General features: G+C 33.5%; 1 protein-coding gene across 2 annotated transcripts; it reads right to left on the bottom strand.

Moving 5' to 3' along the window:
• Positions 1 to 13,455: 13,455 nt before the first annotated feature.
• Positions 13,456 to 16,534, bottom strand: LOC137711661 (uncharacterized). 2 transcript variants are annotated; one of them, XM_088695345.1, is made up of 3 exons: positions 16,380 to 16,534; positions 14,575 to 16,084; positions 13,456 to 13,758 (listed from the first exon to the last, which is right to left on the bottom strand). In XM_088695345.1, the coding sequence occupies exons 2-3, from the start codon at positions 15,856 to 15,858 to the stop codon at positions 13,660 to 13,662; spliced, it is 1,383 nt and encodes a 460-aa protein (XP_088551471.1). In that variant the 5' UTR covers positions 15,859 to 16,084; positions 16,380 to 16,534; the 3' UTR covers positions 13,456 to 13,659. The 2 variants fall into 2 exon arrangements, with proteins under 2 accessions (XP_088551471.1, XP_088551472.1); XM_088695346.1 differs by having other exon boundaries at positions 16,386 to 16,521.
• Positions 16,535 to 21,615: the final 5,081 nt, after the last annotated feature.

Genomic DNA, 21,615 nt, shown 5'->3' with positions numbered 1-21,615 from the left:
TGGTCCACCACTCCTGATTTGAAGCTCACCACTACCCCATGTTTTGTTCCCACCCCCTTCTCATACCATTTTCCAGTCCATACGTGCGCCCAAGACCCTCTCGTAGGGTGGGTTACTATTGCCTAGGGTTAGGAGGACGAAGGGTTTAGTTTTGGAGGCAGTCTGGGTTCTCTTCTCATCCCCTTCTATTTGTGCGGTCACAGTTAAGCCATATCAACATTTTATATTCTTATTGTTTTTTATCTTATAATCTCTATAAAAAAATTAATATAAAATGTTAACGTGTATAACCATAACTGCACTAAATAAAAAAAGATGAAAAGAGCATCCAAAGAGGAGGACAGACAATCTACCTCCATTCAGCGGGGAAGTAGGGGCGTGCAGCTAAATATATGAATGGCACAACTCGGTGAAAGCTATATTTATTATTTGGTGTTGGTGGATCTCTCGCAGATCTATTAGGGAGGCAGAAGGGCAGAAAGAAATGAAGAGCTAAAGCTACTGAGACTCTCCCGGTCACTCACACCCATGGGCCACAGCCACAAGGGGTCCCACATGCCAGGCGAAAACCGTGGCATTGCCTTGGCCTCGCAGAATGGCTATGGCCATGCTTGGTGGCTCCTCGAAGTTTCCTAACCGTCGGAAACAAGAGATTCTCGTGTTCGAATATCTGTAATATATGTGGAGAGAGATTTTTAAAAATATTACTGCCTCGGATTAATGATACAATATCATACGAGAAAATGAAACAATAGAATAAGTAATAAATTAGATAACTCAGCCAAATAGAATTCATATGACTTGAATTTGCTTATCTATTCTATTTTATTAAGAGAATCTTCTTTGTCAATTTTTTGCTCCCTTTTATCTTATTTTTACTTCACTTTTAATACATAATATTGACATGAGCGTAAAACAGTAATTTTGTATTGAGAAAATAACAATTATATCCATATTTTATTCTTATTTTAAAAAAAATAACAATCATATTCCTATTTTACCCTCACTTTTAATACAAAACATTAATTATGTACTATTAAGAAAAAATATGCACTTATTAAGAGAAACTGTCACATCATCATTATTTCATACTCTTTTTAAAATTTTAAAAACTAATCACACTCCTTAATAAAATAAATAAATAAAATAAAATTGTTCACACACACAAAAGATGTTCTCATATGCTAGTATATGATTACTAAGCTATCTTTATATCCACGAGTCTTTTCCTTACAATTCTAGGGCATATAGTGATAAATTGAGGGTTAACCCCATCAATAAATCATCCAAATTATTACACATGTGTATGTAAATTTCACGACATGATATTATTAGTTCAGAATATCATGACAACATTCAAAAGTGTAAACCCTTCTTTAATAGTAGATTGCATTCGCACTAAACACTTAGAGTGAGACCAAAATACAAAAATAAAATGTTTTATGTGACCAATCAGACGACTATGGATACTGAACGTTTGCACCTAAGAATTTTTCCAACCACACAACCACATGCATATGTGATTTTATAGATCCAAATATGTCAATTTTCATCATAACTGTAATTTGCAAGGTTGTGGATGAAAAATAAAAGAAGATGGGAAACTAAATAGAAAAACATTTACATCAATGCAAAGGCCTGGAGAAACGTGAAGGCGGCTAGGTACGTAGGAACTGCCACGCCCCAAGAATGTGACTTTATGAGAATTGCAGTGCAACTTAGAGACAAGAGGGACGTAAGAAATTGTTAGTCACAGTGCTTCTGGGTTGGAAAAAGTTACACGAAAAAATGATGGCTCTATGGAAAAAGGAGCAAAAAGATCTGATGGAAATTTTCCGTGTCAGGCTATGATTTTCTTGTAAATCGATTGGATTTTGCTGCTGGAAAACCAGAGAAACAATTTTTCTTCGGTGAAAATATCATCCGCAGGGAGAAAGAGGAGCAGCAACGACCCACATCGCTTCCTGTGACACCATATTAGACGGCGGCGGAGGAAATGAATTGGTATCTGGGTGGAACAACAACACGGCGGTTCGGGTGGTTGTGTTACTGATCCAAATTCGGTCAATTATTCGAAAACACCCGACTGGCGGCCATGTTTTAGCACAAAACTGCCTAAACTTTGTGGTTTTCATTATTTGGGCAGTATAATAGTCTGCAGCAAGTCTCAAGTCACTCAATCCCAGCCGTATGATCAAATCAGACGGTGGAAAAAGTCCTGCATGCATGCTCAGTTTATATGTACTTGACGATTGTTGATATACGCAGTAGCGATATATAGCTAGTCCATATACTGTTCTTCACGTTATTTAACAGGAACAAGGATTGTCTGCCCTCTCGTGCCCTCTTGTTTTGTATGATCACAGTTAAGGCACGTCAATATTTTATATTATTTTTTTTTAAAGATAATAAGATAAAAATAAATAATAATATAATATTTTAACGTGACTTAATCATAACCATATAAATAATAAGATACAAGAGGATACTGAAAATGAAAGAGCAGACAGTCCGTTTAAAAGTGTGGCTTTGTGTTCAGCCTTCTTCTGATCAGCGACTTTAATCATAACTAAATGATATTTGTCATGATGCAACAGTCAAAATTTTGTACTCCAAAAGTAAAATTGCACTGCTCCAATATGGATTTGGATCCTCTCGCTAATGGAGGATCATCGTGGATCGTTGGATTTTTATCCAACGGTTACAAATAAAAAGGTCCTTTTAAAGTTATAATGATTGTAGCCGTTGGATAAAAATCCAACGGCCCATGATAATTGATAAGGAGGATCCTTTCCATTAGCTCAGGAGAGGATCCAAATCCCTCCAATATAACGGAAATGCATTGGTGGAACAATATTTTTGTAAAGGGTAATGTTAAGGAAAACTAAATTTATAGATAATATTTTGTAAACTAAATGATATGAAAATTAATAATTGGATTATTACTTAACCGTTGATAAACATGCTCATTCCTATTAATTGGTGATGTATCATTTAGTTTGTAAATTTTGTTTACAAATTTAATCTCACGTTCATTCATAACATTTAATGTGACGCTACAACATAAAATCAACATGATTACAGTAAGAACAATGTAAGTTAGTGTTGTTAGCTATAACCTAACTGTAAGAACAATGGTAAAGTTATTTTAATTCAAATTGAAACAAATCCAATAAATGTCTAGTGAGCTACATTGAAATAATTTATGGTAAAGTTATTTTAATTCAAATTGAAACAAATCCTAGAGCATAAGCTGAAGTCTGTCGACAATTCAAAATCCTACATAAAATAGAGAAAATCCTAAAGTTTAATAAATAATAATGTGAATGAATGTCGGAATACAACCCTAAAAGTTGTTTACATAGTCTAAGCAAACCCTAGCTCCGAAAGAAAAATAAAATAGTTAATAATTAAATCCCGAAAATTTCCTAAAATACCAAAAACACGGAATAAATATTTTTGCCAAAACGGTCTCGAGACTAATACCTACAATAGAACCCTAATTTCTGGAAAACAAGTCTCGAGACTAAAAATCCAGAGATTTGTCAAAATTGATTTTTCTTTGTTTTTTGCTTGTCCACTTACTCTAAAAGTCCATGAACATTAACTCTCGAGATATGGCATTGACAAATAATCTTCAAACCTTGGAATTTCTAATTCTCCAATCACTTTTCTTCATTGAATGTCGCTTCCTTCTTTTAATCTTATTACATCTCAGACAACTTAATTTCTGGACTACATCAATTTTTCTTTTGGTAAGACTAACTGTACTCAATGAAATAAATAAAAGATTGACCATGTTCAGCAGGCCTCTTCTGATTTCTGGCCAAATATATAAAAATAACAATATCAATGTTAATTAGTAGCGAGACGATAGACCATCTCTGAAACTTTGACATAATCAAAGCGGCCCAATCACTGGGGCTCGATGGGGCACTCGAAAAACTTTGAAGTTCCCAAACAAAATAGTTGAACCCCAAATAAAAAAGGGTTACCATTGTTGAGTTTTCTTCACATATAGCCCACTAAAGAATGATTCCATGTAAGTGCGCTGTTATTAAATGATTTCACTACTGCTAACATGAATATCTTCTTCTTTTTTTTTTTTTAATGCACCATCTATGTTAAACTAAATAAATAATTAAAATGTTAAATAGTAGTGGGCACTGGCTTAAACTTTGACACGAATATGTAAGTTTGTAACACTGTTGCTCTAAATAGCATAGTATTGACAATCGTAGCTAGCTATCTCTGTACAAATAGGAAATAGCCTGTAGTTTTGGTTTGGAAATCCAACGACTACTACTAATTCTGGCACATGCTTTTGTAGCATTTATTGCTGAATCTTCCTTTTCCAGATTTGTAGGCTTCGGTTTCCCTTCAAATCTTGATATCGATCTTGTCCTATGTGTGGAAACTGGAAAGTTGCTCTATCGGAGTAAGTTTTTCTCTCATCTTATTCTCATTTTCTTTCCTTTCCTTCTCTCATACTTTTAATTTTTGTCTTATTATCTGTATAAAAAAATTAATATAAAATATTAACGTGGTTTAACTGTAACCATTCAAGCAGAAGAGAAGAAAAGGAAAGAGAGATTAGAAGGAGAGTGAATCATTCTTTATCTTCACCTGCTTCAAATGATTACTGTACTATCTGTGTCAATTAATCTTTTTTATTTACTTTTTCTTGTTTTAATTGATTATTAGTAGAAAGCACACATTTTGTGTGTACTAACAATTTTTCTTAATAAGTATATATTTTTTTTCTATACTATTATATAAATGGAAGCCTCCTTAACAACAATTTCTCCCTTTTTTTTCCTATTTTGTCCTCTTTATGTATCAAAAGTGTTATTACGAGAAGCCTCATTGTCAACTTTTTTCCTATTTTATCCTCTTTATGTAAATATTGTGTATCAAAAGTAAGGATAAAATTAGAAAAATAAGTATATGATTGTTATTTTCTTAACAAAAAAAAAACGTAGGTAAAATAGGGATATGATTGTTATTTTGTCAAAAGATACAAAATTATTATTTTACCCTCCTTTTTGTCAACATTATTTATTAAAAAGAGGGCAAAAAGTTGACAAGCATTTTTCTCTTAATAGAATAGATTGCTGTAACTATATATATTTTCCTTTTTAATATATTATTGTGATATAATAAATATTAAGGATGTACTGGTATACAAAAAATGAAAAATGAAATTTGAATTTATATAAGAGGAGAAATACAATTGATTCATGTGCAGAGATAGAGCCTGTAGGCTAAACTTTTGGAAGAGATCTACATGAAGAATCCATATATAGCCTCCGTTGAGAGTGTCAGTCAATTAGATCGATTAGTTGTAATTGTTAACAGATTTTCTGTAAGTTGTCACAGTGATAGATGAATACTGTAGAATTCAAAGAGCAATTTCTCTTATAACTGCAAAATATTGAATAGAGCATTCAATTCAAAATTTTCTTCCTAAAGGGTTAAGGGTTCTAAAGCTAGCTAAGATAGTCCGTAGATCTTTGGTATTTTTGTAACTTTTCATGGTCAGATTCCACTGACTTTGGTCCATATGCATTCTTAGAATCTGTTCACAAGACGATTCTCGATTTGATTCTTTAAACAGATCGAATTATCGCTCTTGGATTCGAAGCTAATCCAATGTGTTCTTTTCATAACTTACTCTGCTATCTTTGTGATTTCTGCACATTTTTACATGTTCAAGTCAGAGTTAATTGAATATGCACATTATTGAATGGCTTCTCTCAAGCCCTCATCTTCAACTAAGCATCATAAATCTCCAGTGTCTGTTTTCTCAGCCCCCAAACATATCCAATCCGATTTCTCTTTGTTTAGACTGAAATTTGTCTTCTGAAAGAAAACTGTGGTACTCCCTCGAGTTAGTTAAGCTTTTATTCTTGTTTCTTTAAATATTGTAGCCAACATAAGAGGACATGATGCTATGTAAGAAATCAATTGTTTGGACACCATGTAATATTATTGGGCTGGTCACTGTTTTTTTATGCTTTTATTTAGTCAAAGAAGATGTAGGTAAGGTAAGAATGTGGTTTGATAAGCCAAAGTCAGTCCCTTTATAGGTGAGATTAAGTTGAGTGCGCTTTGGTCTATTGCATAAGCTTGTGCCATTAGGGTTAATTGTAGAGAGTGGGGGGATTTTTTTATCGGTGCGAGAAATCGCTTCATCGTCAGGTAACCCTTAATCCTTATGCTTACTTCAAGGTAGGTCACCTTAATTCCTTCCGTTTCTATCTTATTCATTATCTTTAGTGTTAGTAGCAGTTCATTAGTTTTGTCTGCTGGTAAGAAAACTGGACCTTATGTTGAAATTCATCATGGTTAGGATCGATTATATGGTCTCTAGTTCATTCTTAGTGCTTAATTAACACATGAAGCATACTTCCGTTTCTAATTTATCGTGGTCTTGTGTCTTACTTTGCTCCCTTGTATAAGTCGAAGTATTAGATAACTCCTTAAAATCTTGAAACAGGGGACATATATATATATATATATTTCAGTATTGTGAATTTAAAATGTTTGATTTAATTAGACTCGTTTCGACTTTGGGAAATACTAAATGTACAGATCGAATTAGCATAAACTGAAATTTAATGATTAAATTGGTAGTTCCTATTAATATATTTTTCAACCTTTTATTTTGAATATATGTTTTATATGTATATGTAACATTTAACTACATAAGTCTGTGTTAGGAATATATGCAATATTCCTAACAGTCTGCACACTTCTAGTTAATTATTTTAGCATAGTAATGTGCTGATGATATACCACTAAAAAAATTACAGAAAATTGTTATGTAAGTTTCCGATTCCAGAAGTAATTTGAACGGCCATTACCATCTTGCACAAGTAGTAATATATCTATATACGCATGTACGTATGAGCTAGTCTGTTTTTTAAGTTTATTTTTAGGTTAGTTTGCTTCTTTATTTATTTCAAGAGTTCTTTTATCTTTTTTGGTTTTGGTTAAGCTAGGGTTTGATTGTTTCTGGTGGGAGGTTTGCTGGCTTATTAAAAATGTTGTTTCACTTAATCTCCAGCACCTACAGTTGTTAATCTCGCAGTTGACTTTTGCTGTTGATGATCTGCATTTCTTATATCTTTTCAAATTAAGGATTTATGAAGGGTAGAAGAAAATGTTATTGAGGACTTAAATGTGTTTGCCACCTGTATGCATGCACAGCTCAATGTGAGTAGTCCTTGGCACCTTTAAATTTCTGCTTAATTAGCCATCTTTGAGCAATTTTTCCTTGTCATAAATTTAATTTCACAACCATAAAGTTTGATTGTTTGACATATAATAGTGCATATATGTACTTAACAGAAATAATCAAGTGCTGAAATATCCAATATTTGCTTGATTTAGTTCAAACTGAATTTGATGGCATTTGTTGACCCAAAATTTTGCTTTTGATGACATATGAGATTAAGATAGCTTGGGCTTGCGCCTGAGATTAGCTGCACTATTGTTCATTAGTCCCTTCCAACATGATCTTGTATATGGATACATGGCCAAATGTGAAAGCTTATCTAATAATGTTTTATCGTACTTCACTAGCTTTGGTGTTCCTTGTCAACTTTTTCGTTTTCATGGTAGGCAACTCTCTAAAATAGTTCTGTTAAACAAGTGTCCACAACGATTCCAACTTAAGTTTGTTTTAGTTTAATTCAAATATCTGTAATCATAGTATTTGTGGATAACAGTATTTGTACACTATCTTTTTCTTTCATATTTTTTTCTGGTTGATTATGAACCATCAATTTTTTTGGTACATCATTTAAATAATAATGTCGTAAAAATCCATTCAATTAGAAATCATTTAACCTTGTTTGATTAATAACGTTGTAAAAAATCTAGTGTTTAATTTAATAACATTGTTCGTCTGATTTATTGAATAATTGATAGATGACTAAAGATTTTGGATTTGGTTGACTCTATACAGTTGGTTTTTAAAGGTGCGCCAAAAATATAGAAAATTTTGATTACCCACAACATTTAAAGATGAAAATTTGAAAGGTGAGCACAAAGGTCCAGCAGTAAAATTACTAGCATTCCTCATAGCAGGAAAAAAAAAAAAAAGGCCAGCAGTGGTAGTGCCATTATTTGTTGCACTAGCGAGAATAATGGGTTAAAGACGGCAAATCCCAAATGAAGCGTCAGTTCTCATCAGTCCGAAAATGGACCTGATTGGGTGTCTCCCACTTCTACAGTTGGTCCAACCACTCAAAGACAAGCTCCTTCTGCCTTTCACCAGTTGGGGCTTTCAGGTTTAATTTTGCTTTTTCTTTCTCCCAACTAGGGTTTCTCATGCGTCTCAGGCGCTTCTGTTAGGGTTTCTCAGCGTTTAGGTTGGACGAAGTTTAATTTTCTTTTCTCCTCCCCCTCCCTCCATCTCTCTCTCTCTCTCTCAGATCGACGTTGGAAGAGGAAATTCTTGATTAATATTATGCTTTTCCCCCCTGGTTTTTGGGAATCTCATCCTAATTTTGTAGATCTTAGTTTTTCTTTTGCATTTTTTTGTTTATTTTGTTTTTGTGTGGCTCTGCATCAACTTCAAGGGAGAGCACAGAAGGTGAGAGTTTACATGCTCAAAAATAGAAACATGACATACTCCCTTTTAGGGTTTGTTGATTTGCCTTTTTCCACTTTGAAAAATAACATAAAATAAGGAGATGTTGAGGGAATAGATTTTGCGGCCGGATCAATGCTATGAACAACTTCTGGTATCCGGTATTCCTGGGTTCCTCCACACATCTTTTTCTGTTTTGGCTTTTGTCTAATTTCTTCAAGAATATCTCTGTTGGGGTGTCGGGCGTTAGCCGTGTAAATTACAAGATCTGGGATGTGTGTGGCTTTGTTATCCCTTACCAATAATGTTTTGTTTTGATAATCCTTTATAGTTGTCGATATCAGATCAGATCGAAGTTTACAGGGTTTGATATAATTAATCAGATTTGTAAGTGTTCTTATTTTCTTATATCATATTAACCTTTTTCTTTTATGTGAAATAAATACTCTATATATCTATATAATATATATATATATGTATATGTATATGTACGTGTGGTATCTATTTTTTCACTTGAAATTAACCTGTGGAATCTAGTAAAATTTACTTCAACTATTGGAGGAAATTCAAATTTTAAATTCTAAACTTACTCAACTCACTGCACTCTTTATGTCAAATATGAATTTTAACTCAAAGGTCGTTTTTGGGACAAATTCAGCACAGTATTTCCTGAACTCAGTTGGCTGACTCATTATTTATTTATTTATTTATATTTTTAAATTTATAAATTTATTGAATCTAATGATTAAGATATAATATGAACAAATATAACGGTTCAAGTTTAAATTCAACGATTAAATAATAAAAAATGATTTTTTATGTGTTTCATTTTTTTTTAGTATTTCACAAGTTTTATGAGATCGGTTTAGTAATTTTCTAATATTTATCAAAATCTAAATGTTCATAAAATTAAATTAGAATAATTTACATAATTTTTTTTTAGTTACTATAATAATCTCATACTAAAGTCTTAACCTCGAAGGGTTGAAAATCTCAACTTTTTAGGTTAAAATTTTTAGATTTTAATTCAAAGATTGAAGATGATCCAACGGTCTTAGGGTGCTTTTTACCATTCTTTATTTTTTTTAATTTGTTAAAAAAAAAAAAAAACCATCGGTCTGTTCCAAACAAAATTTAAAAAGAATCTAAATAGCGTGTAAGATTTCTGGGTTAGGCAAAAGGTGCAATCGCCAGTTAAATCCGGAACTTAGCAGTTTTCCATCTGCCATCTTTCCCTATAGTCCGACCAAAACATTACAAGGCTCAATCTTTTGCTAATGGGGAACTAAACTTTTAAAAAAATTATAATAAACTTACCTGAAAATCCTGCTTTCTAGGTTCTTGCAGTTTCTTCTTTGTACCATTGTTACTGCAGCTGTATTATGATTCCATTTCTTGTTAGCCTTATGTTTCCTTTTTCTTTAGGAGAAGTATGAATTGATAGCCATTGTCATGCATGGAATGGAATCAGCTGAACTTAAGACGAAAAAAAGAAAACCAAAATCCGGCATTGTGCAATATATCGGCCGGTATGGAGTAATAGGGTTTCGTTAAATAGGCCAATTGAAGAAATAATTCAATTTTTTGTGAACTTAAGAATGCACAAACTCGATGAAACTCGCGAGTCGCGTATTCACTCTTAAACATTTAGTCAGGAAAAGTAAGAAAACATTAACTAAAAGATGGAAAAGGGAAAAACAAAAGGAAGTTTTAACGAAACACTTTTGGTACTGTTTATTCTTTTAACAAAAATGATATTTTTACTCTAAAAAATCACTAATAATACTATTCATTTAAAACATATTTTTATCTTTTAATTAAAATTTAAAATTTACAAGTTAGTTTCATTAGTTTTCCTAAAATTGTGGCTAAACCACACATCCAATGCATTCTAGCTCGCGTACTTTAGCCGATCTTAGCCGGATTTACCTTATCGCTCTATCGCCTATAGACCGCTTATGCATTAGCATGTTACCCTTTTTTTCTGTGCTTACTTTTGACTTGCAAGACGACATATGAAATATTTCCATGACAAATCTGCCATCCACTATTTTGGCACTTTCAATTTTTTAATAGAATTTTCAAGATAGGACAAATCGTAAAATCCAAATGGAACGTACGGTTATTGAATTTTTCTTATTCGCTCTTTTCAGAATTTTGTCATTGAACCATTAGTTCTGTTTTGCTCACCGTTTCCAATTTTTTGTAATTCGTTTTAAATTAAACTTAGTGAAGTTACACAACCATCCCACCATAACCTGTAAAAGTTAAAAATGAAATTGGGAACTTAGGAGAGGGGAAGAGGAAACTTTTTCGATGTGTGCGTGTGTGTGTGTGTGTGTGTGTATTTAAATTAGATTAATATGGATAAATTTGTATTGCACTTGTTATTGTGAAGAGAAAGAAGTACTTCAAAAATCTTCGATTTACCAATCATACTGTTGAGGTTCTCTAAAAAAAAAAAAAAATGCCGTGCCTTATATCCAAAATTTAATTAGAGTCATTGATCAAATATGATGCTAAACTTCACGGATAAACTTAAATGTAAATATAAAGGTAATTAGCAAACAGCAAGTCCAACATCATATCACAATCACCACCTTCCACACCGCACATTCTGGAAAAAGACTCGGAAGTATTGGATAGTATGATGTGTTGCATCATGTCATTTTACATAAATTTGAAGCCGCAATCTTCCACATAATATCCATACTATTTGGAAAGAGAGTTTTCTTGTTGTTTTCAGTGCTATTATACAATAAATTATGGAGGAAAAAAAAACGTAATCCTGTGGAAGCAAGTACGTACTGATACATGTTTCCTGCCACCAAAAGAGTAATTTGTTTTATAAACCATATATGATAGCTTCCGGTAGATATTGCTCTGATAGTTAAGAGAAGTGGTGAATTGTCCTAGTGATTAGGGTAATTTCTCTTCAACCCACTGCTCCCAGGTTTAAACCATCTGACTCCTCTTTAGTGTAGATTAATGTATAGATTCGCTTGTAATAATATATATACATGTGTGTGTGTATATGATAAGGAATTTACTAATTAAAACTTTGAAAACATATCTAAGTTAAACATTATGAACTTTACCCTTCAGCAAGAGATACGTAAATGTAGTTACCTCAAATCCAAGGGATAATAATTCACTAAAAAATTTGAAGTGTTTATCCAAATAAAGTTGCAAACCCTCAAATTCCTATATGTGATTGTGATTGTGTAAATATATATATTTACATACATATATACATGCCAGATAATATTCCTAAAGCCAAATAAACATTATTAACCTTCCATCCGATTAAATTGACTTTCAAGGATTTCTATTTACTTTCCTATTTTCTTATTTATCTTCCCCCAACTATCACCTGCAGTCAGCTTAAAGAATTAAAGGAGAGAGTGCAATTTACATAAGAGCGAGGCTAAGACCCGAAGGGTGGTTTTCAAGTTTGAGTTTACACAACTCAACTAATAAACAGTATTTTTACTCTTAATGGTCGATCGATGTATGGAACAATTCACCAATGTATATATGTACCTGACTCGCTAATTAAATTGGAAGGTTATTTGTTGTCAATGGTTAGATGAGACGCGTAATTCTTTCATGCATGCTCACTCACACAGAAAAAAGAAAGATGACATTTAGCAGTAGCTTTACAAACGAGAAAAATGCATACATTACACATTTTACTCGACACCAATATTATAGGATGGAATTATGTAATAGCTTATTGCTTTTTTCATTCTTGATAGCTTATCTAAATTCTGAAAAATGTAATATGGGTTATTCTGTGGTCTTTGCCTGCTAGGTGCTATAAGAATCTGCACTATAACTGTTATGAAATTAAATATATGATCTCATAGCTATTAATTAATCCATTTCCATTACACATGTTTAAACAAATCAACTTCTATCATGATTATAGATTACTAGAATTTAATGTTATTATTCCTTTTGCGTTTTCCCCTATACAAAATTCCATATGTACATGATACCTGCATCGTCTTCCATTCAGAATTTATGACATGATGAAAGCACTCTTTATAATATCGAACTATATGGAAAGATTGATATCCATATTTATGTAAATATTGATGGATATATCGATATTTATATCGATTGTCTTCGACAAAAATTATAAAAATTTACAATTGGATCGGTATATCAACTCATTTAAATTTAATTGAAATTAGGGAAAATTTTTCAAAAGTTCGAAATCTGCAATGGTTTCCGGCAAATTTTCTGTAATGAATCAATAAATATCATTGATATTTATTAATTTTTCTCTATCTCGCTGATATAAGGTGAAGTTTTCAATTCAACTCATCTTCTACATCGATCATTGATTTTTCAGATATTTGACAATTTCGTAGATATTTTAGACATTACATAAAAGTGATGAAGTGAAGGATCATTTGTCTGTTGATATTTCTCTCCTCATCAGGCCTCAATGGACTTTTGGAAGCATGCATGCATATGACTTGAATTTGGGAATTAGTGGATCACTCAAGGGTCTATTCAGTCACTTCCAAAAAGATAAGCTGATTAATAGCCAGAATTTATTGACTGGTATGCACTTAGTTCAACTACATATGGATATTGCATATTATATGCATGAGAAGTGACCCTAAACCTTACTAAAAAAAATTTAGGGCTTGGAGGAAAAAAAAAAAAAAAATAGATATATTCGTCAAGTGGAAAATCATATGTTGTTATGGACTTTTATTTAATTATTTTTTAAATATATGCCCTGAATACTAAGCCTTGTACCCCAAACAAAAAAAAAATTGTGCTGGATACAAATATGTTACATCAGCATAAAATCATAAGCAAGGAAAGCTATTTTAGAGTTCAAACCGAAAAAATTCCTTAGTGCAAAGGATGTAGATATAAATCATTAATTTACATATACTACTAGTTTAGAGGGAAAGTACACAACGATTGAAAATTAAGACACTTAATTTGCTATATTACATTATTCCAAACAGAATAAACATGTACACGAATTACTGATCAGAATGTTTTTCAGGCACTTGTAATTGAGATTTAATGATTCAAGAGAGAAAATTTCCACTTAAAATAGATTGATTATGAGTATTGTTGTCGACCTCCCATGGTTTGCCAAAGAATTGAAAGTCTGCAAACTGTTGGTGCTGCAAATTAAGAGTTATGTGGTGTTGTCAGAAGAAGCCATAGCAAATACTTACTATCGTAGGTTCTAAAAGACACTAAGCGCTAATCAGGCAACGAATTAGGGCCTAGCGCTTAGGCGGATTTAAATAAATCCATTATATTTCGTGCAAATAAGTCTGTTTATACTTAATATATATAATTTCATCATAAACTATAAAATAGAATAATATCCGTATAAAGAAGTATTGGAATATAATGAAAATATAAGGAACAAATATAGTGTGGTCATGTAAGTAATCAATAAGTCTCTTACAATTTATTAGAATAAAGTTATTTATTTTCTGTTTAAGTGAGTTGCAATCTAGTTAGGTGCCTAGGAGGGTGCCTTAACTAGTCTAGGTGGGCGCCTAGATGATCTAGGTAGGCGGGTCTGGATGGTCTAAGCGGGCGCCTAGACGGTCTAGGCGGACGCCTCAGCTGGTCTAGGCGGACGCCTCAGCTGGTCTAGGCGGACGCCTCAGCTGGTCTAGGCGGACGCCTCAGCTGGTCTAGGCGGACGCCTCAGCTGGTCTAGGCGGACGCCTCAGCTGGTCTAGGCGGACGCCTTTCTTAATTTTCAAACGCTTAGGCATTAATCGAAACAGTAACCAACCGTCTAGGATCGATTTTCAGATTAGTGATCGTACCTCAATCGACAATACTTGATGCACATTTGTTATAGCATCCACAATATGTCGATTGAGTACAGCTTTTTTCTCTCATAATTTTCAGACATTTTATAATTTGTTGTGAAAATACATACATTAGAGAAGTTGAAACTTGGTGGTGGAAGTTACCTCTTGGGAAATTCCAGTGTTTTGCTGGAGACGAGTGAAAACTGGAGGAGAACTCCACTTTCCCAGTACCACCATAGCATCATGAGTAGCACCATGATCAACAACCATGTCTTGAATATCTCCGGCTTGGGAGCTGCTTAATGGTTCTTCAACCTCATCAGGGTAATCTCGCAGCACCGCCCTTGAATTGGGCTGATCATTAGTAGTACTGGTCATATTGTTGTTGTGAGTTGGTGATTCTTCCTCAGTTTCAAATGGGTTCCAAGAACTCAAACGGCTTGAATTTGCCTGATCATTACTAGGCTTCTTTGACCTCTGCATCTTTTCTCTTGTTCTTTCCCTCGCCCTTGCCCTTGCGTTTTCCCTGGAAGCCTTTGCAAGAGGGTGAAATGCGCTCTTCCTTGATTGCCTGTGGACAATCTTTCTCTCTTTGGCTGAGGGTTTGATCCCGCGGCTTCTTACTTTACCATTACTACTAATGTTAACGTTTGTTGGAGCCTCATCGACGCCGGATAGCACTTCGCACGACTCCGAAGTAGCTGGAGATGTGGTTTTTGCACATCTCACCATGTGTTTGTAGTTGAATTGTCGATGATGATCTCTTGATAGTTTCTTGATTGCAGGTTCCGACTGAATGAGCAACCACTCCACGGTTTTGCTGGGCTTGTCAAACCCCAACGCGTCTTGCAAGCCAAAGAACTTAAGGGCAACTTCGAGGGACAATCTCATCCTACGGTCCCTGGGGCCTCGGGCAGTGTTGATCTTGCTGTGGCGATCTCTCTTGCAAGTCCTCCTTCTCGGGATCTGCGGCTGATCATCCATGTTCATGCGATGGCCCTTTTTGTTGGAATCCCAGTCCACCATTTTTCTATTAACACTAGTAGTAGTGATCTTCTGATGATCATTGCCTACTACGGTGTTGTCATCAGCGGCAGCAGCAGCTTCCTTCATAAAATAAGGTGGTTCTTGAGACTCGTGAAGTGAAAGCTCAATATGGTCAGGTTCTTGGTGATGGTGTTGCTGATCAAAGAGTAAAACGTCGTCGTCTTCAAACGGAGAGGGGAAGTAGAGCAAAGAAAAAGGAAGGTGTTGATGTTGTTGATGAAGGTTTTCTTCTCCTCCTTGTTGCCTGGAGTTGGGATTGGGGTTGAGAATAGTAAGGGAATTGGGAGTTAATGTAGAATTGTCATGGTGAAATGGCCAGCTATGGAAAATTGATTGATCGACATGAGGATAAGACACGGGTACTAATTCGTTAAGATTGTTGTTGTGTGAGGGAAACATGTTATATCTCCCTCTTAGACTCTTAGCTTGTTTGGTTGCTTTCAATTTCCAAATTAACCCTAGCTAGCTACCATCTATAGTGTACAATTTGTACTCTTGGGGATATCGGCTTACTGATTGTTTGGACTGAAATTAGGCGTTGGGCCTGGCTTGCGCTTTGAGAACGACTTGATGATGAAGCCATTGCCATTGAATGAGATTTCAGTGCACTTGTTTTTCACCTTTCCTGCAAAAGTAGTAAGAGAAATTATAGGAGGACAGCTTTGAGAAAGACAGCCGTGTGTTACTGTATTTACGGCCAGCTGAGCGCTTGAGAAAGACAGCTGCTGCCTGCAGTGCTCCTCAGATAGCTATATATACTTATAATTCATATGTGTATATATATTGTACGTATTAGTAATATGAATATGTACACCTTTAACTATATGTACTGTATTTATTTGGTTTCCTTTTGTGTTTGCCCGAGAGAGAAAAGGTTATGGCTAGCTAGAAAAAGACATAGACAGAGAGAGAGATCGTACATTTACCATCGATCGTCATGGTTAGGAGATAGAGATGTTGAGAAAGACAGCACAGCAAGAACACCATATGTCCATAGGGGTTGAATATAATCACAGAGCGAGCGAGCGAGCGAGAGAGAGAGAGAGAGAGAGAGAGAAGCTATTAAGGAAGTAGTAAGGTAAAGAAGCAAAGGAGAGTAGGGGGCAATTTATTGCAGAGACAAGGAGCTATCTTTTTCTTAGTCTTTTCATCAAAAAGTTGGTTCTACACTTTAGAATATAATGTGTGGAAGCAACTGAGTGGATAGGAAAACACCTGGTACTACTTTCACAAGAGATTTTTTAATGTGTCAGAAACACGTATTAAAACATCATATATTATTATATAATCATATGAAAGTATTTTTTAAATGTTCATTCTATTGTATAATAATATGTGATTTTTCATCCTGAATTCCGAGCACACATAAAAATCTTTCTATTTGCCCCACCTCTTCACGTGGTTTGCACGTTGCCTGGTATAGATTCATTCAAAAGAAAACTTGGTATAAATCCAAGTTCTTAGGTATTACTGGATTAAGTCCACTTTGTTGACTTAGGTTTTTTATTATATTTTTATTAAATTATGATAAATGCCATCTTTTATTTATAGGTTAATCTTTTACTTCATTTAAGGATTAAATATAAGAATTAATTATTGTTTCTTCTTTTTCCTTCTGCTAATTCGTATCTTAATTTTTTATTTTACCTCCATCCCAAGTTAACTGTGTTAACTAATTTATGTTATAGGTATTATATTATATCAACATGTATACTAGTATGAATTTATAAACCTTTGGAAGATGAAATTTCTTTGAACTATTTTCATGGATCATAGGTAGATTAATTTTTAGTTATTTTCATTGATGCCTCTATCGTATGTTAAATGTATTTTATCAACCTATGGTACATGTATCATATATGATGATAAATGAATTTTCTTTTAACTATTTTCAAAGTGGTCTAATTTTCATATTTAAATAAACAAATTAAAATTTTAAGTAAATAGTCATAAATTAAGAAATGAAATTAAAATTGAAAAGTAAAAAAAGGGTCTAAATTCAACAACAACAGGATCAAAGTACCCCTTAATTCAATAACCTAGATTCTCTATCAAAGAAAATAAAAAAAATAAAGACAGAGACTATACACCACAGTCGCTAGATAGCGTCACACACACACATAAAGATGGAGAGTGGATTTTGTGGTTTGTTTTGGTAAGATTCAACTATAATTAACTTATTTATTTCAATTATAATTTATATGAATATTGTGAGGATATGGAGTGATTTCCCACTCAAAAAGTTTAGTGATCTACATGTCTGTATCGAAAAGTTAAGGTTCATTATAAAACTCATTAGTAGTATGAGGAGTAATTCAATCTCTAATAAATCTTTATAAGGTTTTTCTTTTTAAAGATGTGGTATTCTTTTATCTTCGTATCCTCACATGCCCCCTCACATGTTGTGGGTTTTCAAGCCAAACAAGTGGACAGCATGAATTGGGTGACGTGGATCACGTGTGCTAGTTGGGTTTCAACCTACTTTGATATTATAAAAAAAGCTGAGGTTCCATCATAAAATTAATTGGCAATATGGAGAGCAACACAACCTCTTATGAGGTTTCATCATAAAATTAATTGGCAATATGTAGAGCAACACAACCTCTTATAACTTCTTGCAATGTTTCTCCTTTCACCAATATGAGAATCTTTTAACCTTCAAGTCCTCACACATCTCAGAAGTAGAGTTACTTTTTTATTGTTAATTAATTTTATAGTGAATCTTCAACTAATTCCTTGATAATTATCACAATCAGTTAGCTCATGTGAAATACAAAGGTCACACGTGATCTATGCAACCCAATATATGTTGCTTACATGTTTGATTTGGATGTTGCAACACGTAAGAGGTTATGAGAAAATGTTATGCGCTGTCTCACATGAAAAATTAAGCAACCTTATTCTTAGAAAAAGTTAAGTTACTCCTCTATATGTCTCAATCATCATTTAAGTGACATGGCATGCACCATTAATTTTCAATAGTTAGAATAGTCCTTGTATTACTTTGTAATTATATACAACTCACATGAGAGGCCAAACACCATCAAAAGCTAAGCAAAATAAAAGAACAAATCTATGTGTGTTGCTCCAAGTATAGTTAGCTTTTCTCTTTTCTTCTTTTGTGTTTTTCTATACATAATGAATCAATGATATTAATGCATGAAGTATGAACCTCCACGTCTGTCTAACCCTAGAAAGGGAGGACAATTATTTAACTCAAAGGGGCATTACCAACTGTGAGGCCTGCACTCTCATAGGGCAAGTACTCCTTTGACTAGGGCATCTCCGTTCATGTCGCTGTCACCAAAAGGAAGAGAAGCCTCATCTATCCCTCTCTTTCTCTCTCTCTCTCTCACTGAGTATGTCCATGTACGAATGTTCCTGGGTTCCCTCCCATCCCATGCGTTCTTATCGGTTAAGCTTTTTTACGAAATGAAAGCTGAAAAGCTAGCTCTCTCTCTCTATCTCCCTCTCTCTCTCTCTCTCTCTCTCTCTCTCTCTCTCTCTCCCTCCCTCACTGTCAAGAAAAAGTTGCTTATGCTTGTACTTGCCACTGCCCTGTACCAAGACCTTCTAAGAGCCCTAGCCAATGAGAAATAGCCACACAACCAATCCCATCCATCTTAGATGAATATGGCAATAATCCTATCGACAATTGAAAGCCCTCTTTGCATTATGTATATATTTATGCACCTACTAATTCCCTTTCTTTCTCAAATTTTATTTCCATTTTTACATGCCGTCCTTCTCCCCACTTATATAAACCACCTCTATCTGTCCCTCTCTCTCTCTCTCTCTCTCTCTAGAGTAGCTTTAGCTAAAGCCTGACCTCTTTAGGCTGGCATAATAACAAGGACCACATGATGATGTATACCAGTGCCATGGTTGTTCTAAGGTTGCTTTCAAGGAGGAGATAACTATGAAAGTAAAGGGGATGACGAGTGTACCACTTCTTGGAGTGGGTGATATATAATGTGAATGTGTACAATAAAACCCTAAAAAGTCCATGGTTATATTGGTTGCTTGTCTAAGTGCTTTCATTTCCTTGCGGGCGATGGTCTCTGCCCTGTCTGTACCACCATGTTCAAATCTGTGGTTCAAAACTTACAACCTTAGCTTTCATCACATGAGCCTGCTTTGTCATGAGATTCATTTGGAATATTATCTGGATGTGATCCATAATGTGAGTTTTTGTAGGGGATGTACCATTTACCACAGATAGCAAAGGAATTTGGGGCATTGTGCGGGACAATTTATTGTGCAGTGACTATTTGTGGTAATTATACATTGATTAAAATTTAAAAACTCCACCTCATTTAAGTCCCTTTTAGGTCGATTTCCTGGAGTTTCCTTGTCCCTAAAGTAATTTTACATGTCTAATTTGATTAAGTTGTTACAGCTAAAGCATTTCGAAGGTACTCATATATATATATATATATATATATATGTCTAATTTGACTAATTTGATTAAGTTGTCATGGGGAAAGAAAGTCCACACGCTTCTTTTTATCCTTATTATGCTTGCTAGTGATGATATCTTTCTAGCCTTTTATAGCATCAATAAATGTGTACATAAATCATGCAAAGCACTCTAGTGCTAACCAATTATAATACATTAATCCCTACATTTTGTATTTCCGATTAAATACTTCCGAATCATATTTGAGTGATTCATATACATGCAACATCTCTTTCTAACTTAGAGTAGTTTTGACAAGTGATGATTTAGACGTAAATCCAACTTTTTCAACATAGAAAAGGAATAACTAAAAGAAAGGAAATTTTATCATTACGATTCAAACTAAAACTACTTTCTAGCTAGCTAAGGTGGACCGGTGGATTGTACCACATTAACAATATACTATATATTTAAATCCATGAGCCAAGCACGGAGTTATGTATCTGACCCCAAGTTTCTGATTGGTGACATGACGACTTTGTATAGGCATGCGTGCTACCTAATATTCTATGGCCGATGCTGTACCTTCATGCTTCCTGTGCGCAAAGCCCTTGATTTTCTTCTTCCGTAAGCACTTTGTGTTGTTGTTTATCAAGTAGCTAGCTAGGGTTTTTGCATGTCACACACACACACACACACACACACACACACACATATATATCAGCTTCTTTTTAGGGTTTTATTAGATATATAAATAGAAAATTAGATTTTAATTCCTAAATAAAATGAAATTTTAGAAAAATGTTTTATATAAGATTAAAAATTGATTTTAGTCTATAGACTCTATTCAATGCCAACATATGTATTCAATGTCTCCCTTTTTTTTTTCTTTTTTTTTTTAATTTTATCGATTTTAATTTTATGAAAATATTATAAATTTTAATTTTCATTATGGTAAGCATCTTATATAAGAAAATATTTTTGTAGAGATTTTTTGGTACACTTATGTTTTTGCATATTTTCTTATCTGCCACTAATTCATTACAATATATTTATGTACAAACATTTTGATACACTGAGTTAGTATAATATGTTTAGGTACGGACATTTTGGTACACTACTTTAGTATAATATATTTAGGTACCAACATTTCAGTACACTAGTTTAGTATCATATAGTTAGGTACAAAATTTTCGGTACACTTATGTGTCACTAATTCACTATAATAGATTTAGTTACGGACATTTCGGTACACTAATATAGTAAAATATATTATGATACGGACATTTAGGAACACTAATTAAAAATTAATGAACTTAGAGAAAGTTAAATAAAATTAATGAATTAAAATAATAATAAATTTTAATTTTAATGTAATAACATTAAATAAGTTATTTATTAAATATAAAAACAAAAATATAATAGGAATTTGAATTAAGTACACACTAAAATCAATATTCAATCTAACACCAAATTTTTATTAAATTTTAATCTTTTTGAAGAATTAAAGTTCAAAAATCCCATATACAAATTTCCATATAATTTCATGCCAATATTATCTTATATTACAGTAGGCCGGCCCTTGTGTGATTAGATGTTCAAACCAACGGAATAACTTATGAAGATAGTGCCAAGGAGATGCACACAGTTTAGGGTTGGAAAAATTTAGGGTTTTCAGAAAACTTCAGAAATATTATGTATTATGCCTTTGTTCATCAGTATATATAAATATTGAAATTAATGCCCGCAAAAAATCT

Source organism: Pyrus communis, chromosome 6, assembly GCF_041283825.1.
Source record: "Pyrus communis isolate YQ-2024b chromosome 6, ASM4128382v1, whole genome shotgun sequence".
Lineage (NCBI taxonomy): Eukaryota > Viridiplantae > Streptophyta > Magnoliopsida > Rosales > Rosaceae > Pyrus > Pyrus communis.
The sequence above is the reverse complement of the archived record's forward strand: the minus strand, read 5'-3'. Positions and strand labels throughout refer to the sequence as shown.

Bases quoted from the DNA above. Each gene is read 5' to 3' on its own strand.
- LOC137711661 (XM_088695345.1), bottom strand. From the start codon at position 15,858: ATGTTTCCCTCACACAACAACAATCTTAACGAATTAGTACCCGTGTCT. The intron at 13,759-14,574 runs GTAACTTCCACC...CTTAATTTGCAG, and splicing joins ACACTGGAATTTCCCAAGAG to CACCAACAGTTTGCAGACTT.